General features: G+C 40.4%; 1 protein-coding gene across 1 annotated transcript in view; it reads right to left on the reverse strand.

Annotated features, from left to right (window-relative positions):
* Positions 1-15,797, reverse strand: part of LOC141752763 (connector enhancer of kinase suppressor of ras 2-like) — a 50,377-nt gene that overhangs the window by 14,695 nt on the left and 19,885 nt on the right. The window contains 8 exon segments of the mRNA XM_074610924.1: positions 1,048-1,166; positions 2,597-2,743; positions 7,566-7,634; positions 8,128-8,187; positions 10,694-10,813; positions 10,910-10,951; positions 12,523-12,610; positions 14,267-14,469. Of these exon segments, the coding sequence (XP_074467025.1) occupies positions 1,048-1,166; positions 2,597-2,743; positions 7,566-7,634; positions 8,128-8,187; positions 10,694-10,813; positions 10,910-10,951; positions 12,523-12,610; positions 14,267-14,469 (848 nt within the window).

The following is a 15,797-nucleotide window of genomic DNA, read 5'->3' on the forward strand; positions in this document are numbered from 1 at the left end:
TCTTGTGAGACTACCAACCTATCCAACCTAGACTTGCCGCAGTAGTCGGCATTACCGTTGTTACACGGTGGTTGGGCATACACCGCTTACATTACGTACCCACCGCCTCCACCGTTGTTTTCCTTTTTTTCTCGAAAAATAACCCATTTAGTTAATTTTCACGGATCAGCGCCGTGTCATCGATACATATAGTCGGACGTTGGACACTACAAACGAAAGTGTCTGCTCCATACGGAGTCTCAGCACACAGTAGCAGGAGTCAGATTTCATACACACGGGATGAGAGAGAGCACCGCGCCGGGTAATATAACCCTGAGCTCGAACAGAGAGGCCAGACACAGCCATCCGACGGTAAAGATCAAAGTAAGCACGCTACACATATTGACCATCAGGTTTTCTTGTAAAATGTCCGGTGTAATCAGTAACACCGGTGTTGTCACAAGTTTATTAACTGAAGGTAAAATTTCCTCACCGTCACATCCCTATCCTAACCTTAATCATTCGAGGTCGGTGCTTAACCTTAACCATCTCACAAGAGGTTTGTCTTCTTCACTGTCTTTGTGGATGCATAGCTACACTCCTTTGTGTGTTACCGTCACCGACTGTCAGTCAGTGGAATAACATGAATCCGATGGCAAGAATGAGTAGCCTATAGAGTGTGCTCATTCAGGTGCATGTGTGTCCTTGTGTGTATTACAAATAAAACGGGGTCCTGCTTGTAAAAACATTGCTCCACAGCACTACTAGTGGTCTAAAACTCCACAGGGTACCTTTATTACCTCCGCCAAGGAGGTTATGTTTTTAGTTCGGTTTGTTTGTCAGCAGGATTACGGAAAAAATACTAGCCCGATTTTCATGAAACTTGGTGGAAGGGTGTTGCATGGGCCAAGAGCAGGAGCAGAACCCAATCACAGGGTGAATACACACATAATTTTTCAGTTATGGAAACAGCATTGGTGGAGATCTGCGCTCACCGAGTGCCCTTCTAATTTGGTAAAGCAAGCACTGCTGGTGAATTATGTGTTTTATATGTAAGTGTGAGTTCACCTGGGGGTGTAGGGTTCCTCTGGAGGAGGGGGGATGTAGAGGTCCTGCAGGGCACAGCTACTCCTCCTTGATGGAGTGCTTAAAGTGCTGGTGGGCGTGGCGACGCTGCTGCTGGGGCTCTGAGGGAAGATTGGCTGTGTGAGTGAGTAAGTGAGTGAGTGAGTGTGTGTGTGTATATATGTGTGAGCATGTGCGAAAGAGAGAGAGACAGGCAGACAGGGAGAGAGAGGGACAGTTACAGGGATTGACACATAGAAAAATTTGGAGTTCACAGCAGTCCAGTCAGTTAGTCAGTCAGGGACCATTTGTTCGGTTCAGGTTTTGCTGCTGAGCATCTCAAGCGTGAGATGAGCAGCCTACTGTACGTTTCTGATGCTCCAGTTCTAACTGGTGCACACAGGAAGACGGGTCGGTGTGCAGTCTAGTCGTCCCTCTCATTCAGGTCAAGGAAAATCTGGTCATAGCCTACATAGTCTGTTAAACAGTACATGGAGATAGATTGCTCCATGTTTATTCATGATGCCTTTATAACAAAATATATCTTTTTAATTACCTTCTTGTCACGTTTATGATATCATCATATCATCAACTTAACTTGAATGGCCGGTCAGTCACAAGATGCTTGTATTGCAGTGATAAAACTTCCAAAAAACACTTCAGAGCTTATTAAATGAGTGAAATGAATATTAAATGACTAATTTGTCACTGCTCAAACTATGCCAATGTGTTGTGTAACTCACAGCTGACTAATATCAGAGCTGTATTACCGGGTTGGAGATGTGCTCCATCATAAGACCATTATGTGTGTCAAAGCTACTGCAGGGCTTCCACAGCACAATGTTCCTTTCAATAACTTAACAGACTACCTTGACGTTGTTAATTTTAGTCACATCTCAGAGCAGAAAACATTAGTCTCTATGTTCTATTTCTTCCCTTTTCTGTCCTTAAAAAATGCCAGCAGGAGAGCAAATTCGATTTAGGTGGAAGAAGAATGAGGATGTGATGTGAAGGGGGAGGAGGCTGAGCAGGACTGCGCTTCAGGGCCTCAGGGGGAAGAAAACATTTTCTCTGGCCTAGGACTCAAAGAAAGGCTGGGCTACATTAATACGCATCCCTCTCATTTCCACCCATTCTGGCTTGGGCACACGGCCCTAAAAACGGGGTTAGTTGGCCGAAGTAGGACAACAGATGCCACTGAGGGCTGAAATGTCAACTTGTGAATGAATGATGCTGGAATCTCCAACCAATTAGTAGCAAGTTGTGGTACATGAAGGAGGTTGACGCAACACACCCCATAGCAACAATATCTCTCTGAAAATGAAACGTTTTACAAAGCTTATGTTTGTTTCCTGTTTCTTGCATCCTATTGTAAAAGAGCTACTTCAATTAAACCCCATCCTCACTTTGTACTCTTATATGTTGGGTCATGTATGGGTGTCTAGTGTCCACAGTCTGTGCAGTCTTGTTTTTAACAGACAGAAATATACACATCTACACACACAAACACAAATACAAACATATCTGTGGAGGATGAAAGCAGTCGTCATACTTGCAGAGCCAACGGTTTCCATCTCATGTTCTTGAGCAGAGCAGGGGTCGATGTGAGCGTGCTCTGTGGGCGCTTCTTCAGCGTCAGGGTGACACCTGCAGGGTCCCCACGCAGCAAGTTCACCAAGTTCTTCAGCTGCCAGCCCACCTAGCAAACAACAATAGCATGATCAGGGTTTCCTCAACAAACAGGCATCCCCATGACTCAAGACTACAGAAATAATAAGATTCTATTTCAACATGAACATCCAGTCCAGTTGCTCTTCTTAATACTTGTGTGTTTAAAAGTTTCCTTTCATACATGATTTGGATTGCTTTTCTTTATGCTTAACCTCCGGGTCTGAAAAGTGAAGCCAATGCCTTAAACTTGCATTCTTTCTAATAGCCAGCAGGGTGCGACTCCGCTGGTTGTAAAAAGAAGTCCGATTGCATAGAAGTCTATGAGAAAATGACCCTACTTCTCCCTTGATTTATCACCTCTGTAAACATTTTAAACATGAGTTTATGGTCTCAATCGCTAGTTTCAAGTCTTCTTCAATACAGCATGATCATATAGTAAATTATGGTCCCATTTAGAGTCAAATAGACCATAAAGTAGGGTATGCTTTAGGGCGTGGCTACCTTGTGATTGACAGGTTGCTACCACAGCGTTGTCCGGTCTGGGTGTTGTTACAACTTTAACCCTTTCACAGTGTATATTCAGTTCATGAAAGTTAATCGTAACCTTTTTGGTCGCCTATAAATGTCTTGTTTAGTGTTCGGTTGTACTTAACTCCACTGGTCATGTCTAGAATGACCGGTGGAGTTGGGAAACTCTCGGGAGATGGTTAAGGTTAGACACTGATCTAGTTAAGGTTTGGATAGGTCATTGGGCAGTGAGTCTCGCAAGAGTTTTTGCAAGATTCTGCCAGATTTCGCAATTTGCGGGTTACCCTCTTGACATGACCTTCATGTCACTTCTGGTGGCGAAAAAAATTACATGGAAACGGAAAAAAAACAAGATGGCGATGGCCAAAACCCCGAACTTAACCTTCAAAATGGCAGTCCACAAACCAATGGGTGACGTCATGTTGACTACGTCCACTTCTGATATACAGTCTATGTGCCTAACTCACTTCTGTGCTGTTGTGGTTGTTATTTTAATAATACACGTGGATCTTGATGGTTGGAAACTGTGGCACAGCCTCTGAGGTTCATGCCGATGAAGATGCTGAATGCAAAGTTGGATGCCAAAGGGCATCTTGTACACCTCCCGTGATATCAATCTGCAGGCGCTGTCATGATGCGGTAAGCGCCAATGTTGTGTGTTATGAACAGCTGCAAGCCTTGTAAATAGTCTTTAACCCAGTTTTGATGACATTTGGCACAAGAAAAAATCCCGCCCAGAGAACCACAGTCTGCAGCTGAACCAAATATGCCAGGTCCAGTTTGGGGAGGAAATATCCTCTCTTGCTTGGCTGGCTGCGCTGAGTTGTGGTGCATCTTGTGTATTCCAAGCAGCCTGAGAAACCAGGCACTTTTCAGGCACTGACCTAGTAATCACTTTGTTCCTTTCCAAGTAATTTTTCACCTTGACAGGCACTACACAGAAATTCTTCACACAGAAAGTGCATTAAAGAGACAGACAGGCTGAAACAGACACTTTTATACACCAAAGCCTGCTTTATTCTATGATAAAAAGATTGTTTTGCTGTGTCTGGCTAAAAAAAACAACGTGTTTATTTAAAGCAGTGAAACCCATGATTTTAACCTCTTTTTTCCCCCAACTCTCTACTGCTTTGCCTTGGTAAAGAAATGTTCTGCTTCAAGGTGTTTCTCATAAACTGTCGTGCCATGGGTTTCTTCTTTTTGTTTCATTTCCTTGAGGGGATTCTTGTAACACTCTCCAGTGTTAAAATTTACTGTCCTTTTTTTATGTGTCTGAAGTCTTCCCCATTTATTGACCTGTGCCAGAAATTCAATCTATTCTTGCTGCCTGGAGTTATTTATGTCTGACAGGCTGTCTTTATTTTTTACAGCCTTTCAATCTTGTGCTCAATAGCAACAACTAATTTGCCATTTCTTTAGCTTATTCTACATGTGTTATAACACACTCAAAGTTAATCACAAGGCAGCTTTTGCCTCGGAGGATTTTTCCTTCATTGCCTTCCTTTGGTTGATGTAACTCCCTTGCCTCAGCAATCATCTGCTTCTCATGGAAAAGGATGCTAAAATCCAGTGAACTTTGTTCTGTGTCTTCCTGCTGGACTTCTCCCAGCTGCTTTAATTATAGATCCCTGAACAGTTTCAAGCATCTCTTCTTTTTATTTGGCATTTCTTTAAACTGTGACATTTTCTACAGTCTCTCAGGCCTGAAAATGGTTTTCCTGGCTTTACTGTTAAGAGCTCTTCTGTACTTTTCTCCTCTGGGACAAGATGCATAAACTTAGTTTAAGACTAGTCTTGGTCTTAGACTGGTCTTAGATTGTCAGGTTAAACTAGTCTAATTAAGCCTGTCTGTTGCATAAATATAAAGACTGACTGTTGGAAGGTCATTTAGCTAACTATTTAAACTGTTTACCCATTACTTTTAGCAAACTTTTAGCTAATTATTTCAACTGTATTTCCAGTACTTTTAGCTAAGTATTTCAAACATTTATCCATTATTTTTAGCAATTTTTTAGCTAACCATTTCAACTGTTTATCCAATTATTTTTTGCAATTTGTTTAGCTAAATAATTCAACTGTTTATCCATTATTTTTAGCAAAAATGTAGCTAACTATTTCAACTGTTTATCCAGTACTTTTAGCTAATTTTAGCTAACTATTTCAACTCTTTATCCATAACTCTTTTGGATTCTAGTACCATATCCTTGAATTGTTTCTGAACATCTTTAATAGTTATATTGACCACTGGATTTGTGCTTTTTATCTTTTCTGTTGTTTTCTCTCATACTTGGTGACTGTGTTGTTGCATCCACCATTTTTTTCTCTTCTGTCTAGGGTCTTATTTCACCCATATTGCATTGCGCCACAGGCTATCTAAGTCATTTCATTAGTCACTCATAGGGAAGTTTTATGCAACAGATACATTTAAGTGTCTAAAAGCAGGACTGACTCTAATGGGACATTCATGAACAATCAACCACCATGAATTTGTTCTTAACTATGGGCCACACTAAATTAAATGTATTAACAGTGTTTAAGTTGGCAGTCATTATGAGTGACAGTGCTGCTTTGGATCAGCAGACACGTCAACTGAGTTTACATATTGCCATCACCCACGTAAGCTGTCAAACTCGCTCAGCTGCTGCTCATTTCAGCAACAGCCGCGGCAAGACATCTTTCCTTCCCCATCATCCACCTGTGAACTTTGTACCAGTTCCATACCATATAATATACAGTAAGTACAACATAATAATCTTCACTTTATACTGTTTTTTTCCCGAGCTCGTACACAAGAAATTAACAAACATGAATAAACATTAGATTATACGAGACATGCCAACTGATGCCAACCAAGCTGCAAAAGTGAAACGCTGCGATGCCAATCAATCAAAGAAAGAAAATGCGTCATGAAATGCACAGCTGTAATTAATAACATAAATCATGGCCCTGTTATTGTGCATGCACGGCTTATACTCATCATTCATGTTATTCATTACACCTGTGCTTTTCCTGCTATGACAGTTTAAGTTATCTGCCATAAAAAAGGTCTGTTGGGATACAGTGTATTTCTTTTGTTCCCCATGAGGAGCATGCACTGACGCCTCCCTGCTCGCTGTCTGGCAGTCTTTAAACTGAGCTTCACAGTGAGATGGAAGAGTCTTGACACCAAAATCAACTCTGTATTTGCACTTATTCTCTTTAAAAATGGCTGCATTCAGTGGGTGAGTTGACTGACTGAAATGAACCTGACTTGAGCTGTGTAATTATCATACGTCTTGCTGTTGCACAGACACAAGTAGCAATTATTTTAGACAAAAGGGTGCTATATTTAAATTGTGCACCACTGGAAGTTTTTGCTTTCATTCCCACTGAATTTATACAAGGCTATGTAGAGCAGCAACAGGCGGTTTGTGCAGTTTTGTCTCTTAGTGAAAACCAGTGAAAGGCCAATTATTTTTGGCTGGTTAGTGCTCTGGTTCAGGTTGAAGATGGGCACAGCTGAGAATAATGTGAGGTCAGCAAACCCCTTCATTAAAATAAGAAGGATAAACTTGGGATGCCCTGGTGGCTGAGGGATTTAAGGTGACAACCATGAATGTCAACTTCCCCTGCCAAGGACCTTTGTTGCATGTCGTTTCCCATCCCTCTTTCTTTTGTTTCCTGTTATCTCTCTACTGTGTATCTTATAAAACACGCCCCCAAAAGTAAGTCTCAAACAGGTGCAACAAAACTGATTGAAATATGAGGGAAATGTCAATCAAGCACAGCCCATATACGCCACCCTGTCCTGAGGAGGTCTAATTAATAAGTAAAAACACCTGTGTGGGTGCATCATGTGGGTGTCTAGGAGTTTAAACGCTGCTAACAGAGATCAGATACAGTTTGTTAAGGGCCCTAAGCAGGTATCTCCTGATCGACTGAAGTGCTCTCGTGAGCTTGAGTTCAACGATTTCAACTGACCATCTGACTGACTCTGTGACGGGCAAAGAAACATATCCATCCAGTCAGTAAAATATCCACATCCTCATAAACTACCTACAAGAGGCACTACAGCCAGCCACTTAAACAAGAACAGGTCCAGCAGCACTGCGGTGGCTCAATGTACTGTGGATGTGCTGCAACACAGCTATGAATGTGTATAAAAGGAGCCGCAGACACATTCACAGCATGTACACAATCTGAGGCAGGTATTTCTGTGTACAAAACAAGCATATGAATTAAACAGACATTTGCAAAAACAATCTGCAAATGCAAAATGCATATAAAAAATTATTTGCAAACAGCAAATGTGAAAAACACATCAAATAAGCCAGTGGTCTTACCACTGTCTGATGATTGACCTGAATGACTTCATCTCCAGCATGGATTTTCTTGCAGCGGTCAGCCAGAGACTGATGGATAGACAGAGAGGCAGAGTCATTAACTGCAGCTCCGTTTCACCGTCATGACAGAGCTTACTTTGACACAAACCCCACTTTGCATTACACTACAGACCTCAGGCTTCGTCCAAAATTGCATACTACGCACTACATACCCAATATGTGTACTATCCTTCAACACACTTTTGTGTGAATAAACAGAAGTATGTACTGTATCTTTTCGGACACACTGTAGTAATTTATATCGTTACTTCCTGAGAGCCTCCTGGCCGGTTGGAGACGTGTAACCATGGTAACCCATGCCAAGTTCATGTGACCAAAACAACAGTTTGTGAGAATCAAAGTCTGAATTAGTACTGCGTTGAATACTGTAATATTTCAATGGAAATAGTATGCAGTTCTAAAAATAGTATGGAATTTCGGACGCAACCTCACTCTACATATTAACCTACAAGTGAATGAGCCATGAGGCCAAGATAGTGAACATTAAGAGGTTTGTACTTACTCCTTCTGTTGTCCCGGTGATTACATGCAAACCATCATATGTCGATTTGATATACATGCCCTGTGGGAAGAGAGCAGGAATATAAATGATTACATCACAAAGAAATCTCTAACATAAGGCTCTTTCAACACAATGCATCTTGACTCAGCCACACAGCCATTTTCAGAACAGACCAGGGTCACTGCATATTTGCAAATCTTAGCATTTGTTTTAATCTGCTCGTAGTGCAAAATGGGTAGGAGTTAGTTTGGATTTATCTCAATTATTATAGCAGCAGTGAAAGACGTGAGACAAATACAGAAATGACTACAGAGAGGTCCTTAAATACGACATGGGTATACTCTTCAAACATACACAGCACAATCTGAATGAATGTACTGTAGTGAGTGTCACTCAAATGCTCCTTCAAGCAGATTGAATCAAACATGGAGGATTATTTATCTGCAAATACCATTCGTCTGTTGCAGAAAAGCTAAGTTTTCACTAAAAAGGGTCTAAAGGGCATTACAAAGACACATACACACAAACACACCCAGACACACATTCGCACACGGATGTGCATGAGTATACATGTGCACTCACACACAAACACACACAGATACACAGAAGCAGCATGCCAGTCTTCAAGATGAGTGTAAGAGGTTTATTTTTAGGCCACGTGGCCCACTGTTGTGTTCAGGTTTTACTGAACGGATGAGAGGACTTCCATGCCCCCTGCTAGCATTTGTGTGGGGGTGGGGCTTTTACTGTGGCCCCAAGCAGGGCGCTCGTGCCTGAGTGTAGGTCAGTGCGAAGATGGAGTCCAAAGGAGTGCTGATGGTTAAACAGTGGCGGCAAAAATAAGTGTCTTCTCCGCTACTAAACACTACAGTTTGTCCCCAAAGTAAGTGCATTTGTTGCACATATTCTGCAAATTTAAGCAGTTTGTAGTTTGTTAATTTCAACATGGACAACATGTTCTTTTTATGTTGCTTTATATCAGCTGACTCATATGCCCACCAGCTCAGCAAAAGCCAGTTTTGGGACAGCTGCGGTGAGCTCCATTAGATACCGGACAGTACAGCAGCACACAGTCTTTCTGTTTCGATATTCGTACTACTACTTTGAAATGTGAAATGATAGGCAACTCATGTTTAAAGTGCCAATTTAAAAGTTAAACAGCCACTTGTCTTTCCAGACAATGTCCCGGATACTCTGGGTAACTGGATGAAAACCGTTAAACAGCAAGGTCTTTGTGTGAACCCCAGTAATCGGGGGTTTTACTGCAATGTTTCAATGCTGTGAGCACCACAAAGGAAATTCACCTACAATGCATTGGGGTTAAGAAGTCTTATAAATCTGGCTATTTTTGATATCTCAAAACATGGGCAATAAAACCCAAACTATTTGCATGTTTTGATCCCTCTAGAGGTAAATGAGCAAATGTGTGTTTTTTTGTAATTAAGTAAATAGCATGTGTGCTTGGTCCCTTCATGGTCCCAAAACACCTTCAGAAGAAAGAGTTAAAACAAACTGTGATATAACTGGAAGAAACAAATCATACAAGGTTAGTATTAGTGACTGAGCAACTGAAATACCTATTTTGCAGTGAGTGAGATACATGCTGCAAGATAATTTGCACATGCCATATTTGAATCAAACAAGTCAATATGCTGTCAAAAGTCATGCTGTTGCGATTTCTGTAATTAGTAGGTTTCACCATCATCCAGCATTATTAGTAGTTTGTACTTTACTTTTTTTGATTTCCTGTGTTCATTTCATCAAACCTGGAAAAACAATTTAACATCTTGATATTTTCAGTATATACTCAAGTGTTTATCATGAAAAAGGTGGTGTGATGCTGTCGAGTCCGATCATTAGCTTCTGTATGTAGCTAACCTTTTCATTTATAGGCTGCTAAATTACATACATGCTGCAAGGCCAAAAGAGGCAATAGTGTACGCAATGACATTTTCTTAATAGTCTTAATTTGTTATATAGAAACTACAAGTGAATGAAACAAGGCACGCTACATTTTACAAGCCATGTAAAAGGTAAATGCAGTGAAATTGCTTTTTTAATTTTCTATGTGGAAACTACAAGTATATTTCATACAAACAGTGCACTCTACAATTAACAGGCCATAGGAAGGCAATTACATTTCTTAGTAGCGATTTTATTGTCTTTTTTCTTCATGTGGAAACTAAAAGTGGGCTTTACAGTACAATTATGGCTGAATATATGTATTACTCAGTAACTACCAGCTATTATATTAGCTTTTCAAGTCATAACCCAGTACTTATATACAGTATATATCACCATCTTACAATTCATTTCAATACAATTACTAGCAAAACCTATTTTTTAATCTTAATTATAATTACTGACTAATTGCTCAGTTATTGCATTTCCTATTATATCAATATTGTCGGGTAATTGTTTAGTTATTTCTTGGGATTACTATGTAATTAAGCAGCCTATAATTTAAACAGAACATCCTCTAATGACACACTGGGTAGTATGACCGATGAGAAATTCACAAAAACTGAGCGTGGTTTTTAAAGTGTGACCAGAGGGAAAGTCTTACCAGTCCTTCTGTGGATTTTATGTTGGCCAGCTGCACAACCTCCAGATGTGCAGCCTGGGACACCATGGGATCCGAGGACAGAGAGATAATGTGGTCGCACACTTCAGACAGAGTTTTACACTGGGGAGGACATTATTAGGGATGAGAACAACCTCAAAGTGTGCGCATTACAGCTTCATTTACATTGGATCCAGTGTAATAAAGCCAGCAACTCACCACATGCAGGATTTTGTTTTCCGTTTCGTACACGGAACAGTCCTGGGGAACATTCAGAGAGCACTGTTACCTCAAGAGAATGTGTCAAAACGGAGTTATTATTGGCATTTCTGCTGTAGGTGGATATAAGCAAAAACCGAGCAGCTTGGCACCTATAACCCCCAACACTCCCACACAGGCATGCACAAACACAAAACAAATGAATCACCAATGCGGAGGCATGTCTCTCTCTCTCTCTATCACTCTGCCAGTCTTCCTCTCTCGGCCTTCAACTCTCTCCCTATCGCCCTCTTTCACTCCCACCTTCAATTTTTCCCACTTACATTTTTCTCTCAACTCTATATAAACATTATCCTCCATAGAGACTGTCCTAAAACCTATTAAGCACCACTTCTCTCATTATTTACTGATCTTTCAGGGTCGTACAGGGCTGGTTCTGCTTGTCATCATGTACAGGCCAAAGACAAAAACACTGATATTAAAATCTAGTCTGTAATAAGTTTCAAACATTTCATCTGATCTGCACTGTTTTTAGTTTTGAAAGCAGCTGAATGAGGTGATGCTTTATATAACAGTATATCTGACAGGTGAAAAACACAAAGGTTTTTTTTTAATAGCTAGGTCCAATTTAAATATGTATTTCTAGAACATTTGTGCATAAACAGAATGAAGTTATCTCAAAGCAGAGATTAGCTGACCTGAAGTAGTTATATTAAGTTATTAAGTTAAAGACATTTTAACAGTTGCAGAACTTTGTTGTACTTCATGCGAATCTTCTGTTGTTTAAACCTTTAATTTTTACTCATGTTTGAATATGTATATGGATGCAATGTGTGCAAAAAATAGAAGCTGTGTTAGAGGCTCTATTCGTAGCTACGTATACCTACAAAAAGTAATGCACTATAATTCATATATATCAACAACAACAAATTTTTGTATGTAATCCACATAATCGTGAACCAGCGAAAATCGGCAGGTAGGGAGGAGGTCTGGGTGGATGGGTGGGTCCAAAAACACCAGACTTTCACCCAGGAGACCACTATTCGAAACCAGAAGTTAACGTTGGTTTCTTTGTCACGTAACTTTCGTACTTAATAAGTTACGCCACATCCGGTGTTATTTTAACCCAAACCACGATCTTTTCCTAAACCTAACTAAGTAGTTTTGTTGCCTAAACCTAACAGAGTTGTTTTCTGTGAAGACAGAAGTTTATTTTGAAAAGTGAAATTCACACGTGCATCACATGTTGCTGGACATTCGCAGGGAAAACCCACGAAAAATCGTAAGATATCATACGAACCGTTGTATGAGGATACGTTGCAGGTAAGGAATTACATGCTGCTGCAGTTATTTTCTATATCAAGCATAACACAAGTTGTTCTCTAAACTTTAGCTTTTAAAAAAAGATATGCACATATATAAGGCTATATTTAAATCATGCACAGATGTTTCTAAAACTATAAAATATATAAAAACACTTTGGACACTTTACAACTGAGACAAGGTATAATTTTGGCATCACCATAATCAGGTTACTTTTGTCTGATGGAGGTATTTTGATCTCAATTTTTATTGGGATTAAAATGTTACTGGGATTGAGCAGTTTTATTTACCTGTTGTACAATTGTAGTGAGCTCCAGACACAGCTGGATAACGTTGTTTCTGGTCACAGAGTAATCTGCCACAGCAGCAAATGGGGACCTGAAAAAGAAGGAGCACCTGGAATGAACCATTAGATCATTCTTCCTTTGAGACTAAATCACTGGTAAATGGTTGGGAACATTTACAAACACACGGTTGTCTATAATAGCATACTGTATACACATACACACACATTAGGATTCCTTTATTTCTATACACATTTTAGTGAGGATGTAAAGTCAGAGGATAATATTAATGTTCCTTTATACAGTATATCATCCACTAATAAAAACAATTATGTGAATAAACAACATTAAGTGGTTCAATAAAAACAGAATCTTCATATACTGTAGGGTAAATGCCGATATGAGCTGACATTGTGTACGCACATTCCACATTTTCTCTCTGTACTCCAGAGCACATTACACATGCCTCCAGAAACTGCAAATTATCATGTGATCAACAATGATGCATTCAAACATGAAAATTAAACATTGGATATTGAATTTTAGCATATATGCTGTGGATTATGACTGACTGCTTATAAGGAAACAGCAATACACTTTGTTATTTCTGTTGAATGCTGTCTGCTTTGAACTTCCAAATTCATCTCACACACACACACACATATGGAAACACACATTGGCACAATCCCAGAGAGAAGCAAAGGGATAAAGCAGCAACATATAAATAGACTTGCTCAGTGCCTTTTTGCCACCCTGTCAAAGTCTACTTATATAAGGCCTTTACTCATCTTTTCTTGTCAGCTGATTGGTCATGGACATAACACTAAAGACAAAACTGGTATGTATGTGGTAAAAACACGCTAAAATTCACAAAACACACTATATGAACCAACGCATGATGCCAGATAAATAAGATGGTCTCATTCCTTTTCGAAGCCAGTTTTTATAAATTCTGCTGCAAATTATTTTGTAAAATTTAAAGAAATTGTAACAGTCAAATAGTCCATCATATCAAATCCAAAATGCAAGCTTAAATATTAAGGCTTTCAACGCAAATTTGTTTTAACGCCACTAATTTCTTTTACGCATTAACGCAACTTGATTGTGATTTTTAGGTTGTAGTGGGCTCAGTTTTAAATCTAGAGTGAAAATACTGGCACCATATGAAACTATAAAACCTAAGGAAACGATTGATACCAACAATGTCATATTAGCTTGACGCAAAGGAGGCTAAATAAAAATAAAAATCTACATTTTGGTGAGGAAAAACTGGCATGGTCATTTTTAAAAGGGGTCCCTTGACCTCTGACCTCCAGATATGTGAATGAAAACGGGTTCTATGGGTACCCACGAGTGTCCCTTTACATACATGCCCACTTTATGATAATCACATGCAGTTTGGGGCAAGTCATAGTCAAGTCAGCACACTGACACACTGACAGCTGTTGTTGCCTGTTGGGCTTGAGTTTGCCATGTTATGATTTGAGCATATTTTTTATGCTAAATGCAGTACCTGTGATCGCAATATATTGCCTTGCTTACAGTATTGCAATATATTTCATATCATATCGCCAGATTCTTCATAATACTACATAACCCTAGTCAAAACCAGTGACGCTACTGTGCCCCCCTGAACTTCAAAACCTACAGGGAAAACATTGTGTGTGACGTATCAGTGTGTGTGTGTGTGTACATGAGAGCTTTTAACATGAATAAATGTATAACAGGTGCATTTTTTTGCAAATCTCACCTGTCCAGCCATGCCAGAAGGCTTTTGGCTGCAGCGATCAGGTCCACCACGGAGGTAAGGAAGTCGTTGGGCAGCTTGTGGGTGGCTCGGCCGTCATAATGGCCGCTGCGCCGCCGGCCTGTGATGAAGTTCTGCAGGTTCTTGGCAGACGCGTTCAGCTTGTGAGAGAGAGTCTTCAGATTCTCCGTCTCCAGCCCATAATTCTAGAGGAGAAATGGAGGAAAGTAAACGCACTCTGTTTGACCAGTTTGTCAGTGTTTGTTTTAACTTTGATGCATTCCAAGAATGTCTCCAGCGTGGTGACTGAAACCAATTGTTGTCATGACATCACTATGTGAATAAAAAGGCCGCTGACACAGGAGCCCACCTTGTCGCATTACAGAGGATGCTACAAACACAACGGGGAATGAAGCCACTGACCCCACTCCCCTCCGTCTGTCACGTTGCATGTCGAGGGATAGTGGAACAGTCATTACGCCGTACGCCAAACCGCACGTGGAGGCCTGTGGGCGTCTGTCACGTCAGAGTTTCTTGGGAGGGGAGAGAGCGGCAGGAGGGCCACTAATCATATTCAATACAGCAGTGCCTGAGAGACTTAAAACTAAATCCCAGTTACATAAGGAGCTTTGGGGCTGAAGCAAGGCCTCCCGTGCAGCGATGCAGGATGAGAGGACTTTAGATTCAGATTGCATCTGTGACCTCAGTCCACTAAATCTCCATCCAGTCTCTCTGTGTGTCTCTTGGGCTAACACGTCCCCATCTTCATCTCTATTCCACCCGCTCTCCTTCACTCCAACTTCTCATACATCCTTTACCATCTTCTCCTTTTCTATATCCGCAGTCTAACTGTTCACCTTTAACACCGCCACAGATGTGCATTTTGGTAAAGCAGCAAATTGGTTATTAATGCTCGGTATTGACATCCATGTGTGCTTTCTGATTGTCTGACTGACTTTGTGCAAATAACAGTCTAAAAAGAAGGAAATTATAGCCTCTTAAGAAATATTCAGCAGGGTGCCACAGGTCGATGACATGCCTACGACCAACTCTAAAAATATTTCTCAAATACAAAACCAGCTTTACATTTGCACGTACATAGACCTTTAATCAAATTGAACTTGTTAAAAGCAATGAAGAATAAAATTCCTAAACTGGTAAATTAACTTCTAATAGCAAACAAGGCAAGAGTGAGCATGGCTCACATACCCCCGCTCAATGCTTGATCCCTACTAAAGTAGGGCCAAAGGTTTTGCCCTTTTGGAACTAATGGAACTAATGGAACTAATGGAACTAATGGAACTAATGGGCATTATCTAAATAACTAACGGACACCCTGGACTTCTAACACCCATACGGTACAAATAGACCACACTGTCAACCATCATACCAAATTTGAAGTTCCTTAGTGAAATAGTTTTCGAGTTCTACTCCGTAAATGAAATTGAAGTCAAAAAAGATCACAGCTTTTGGCCAAAATTTCAAAAATTTTGGGCACCCTGGACTTCTAACCCCTAAAAGGCACAACCAGACC

The sequence above is a fragment of the Sebastes fasciatus genome, chromosome 16 (assembly GCF_043250625.1).
Source record: "Sebastes fasciatus isolate fSebFas1 chromosome 16, fSebFas1.pri, whole genome shotgun sequence".
NCBI lineage: Eukaryota > Metazoa > Chordata > Actinopteri > Perciformes > Sebastidae > Sebastes > Sebastes fasciatus.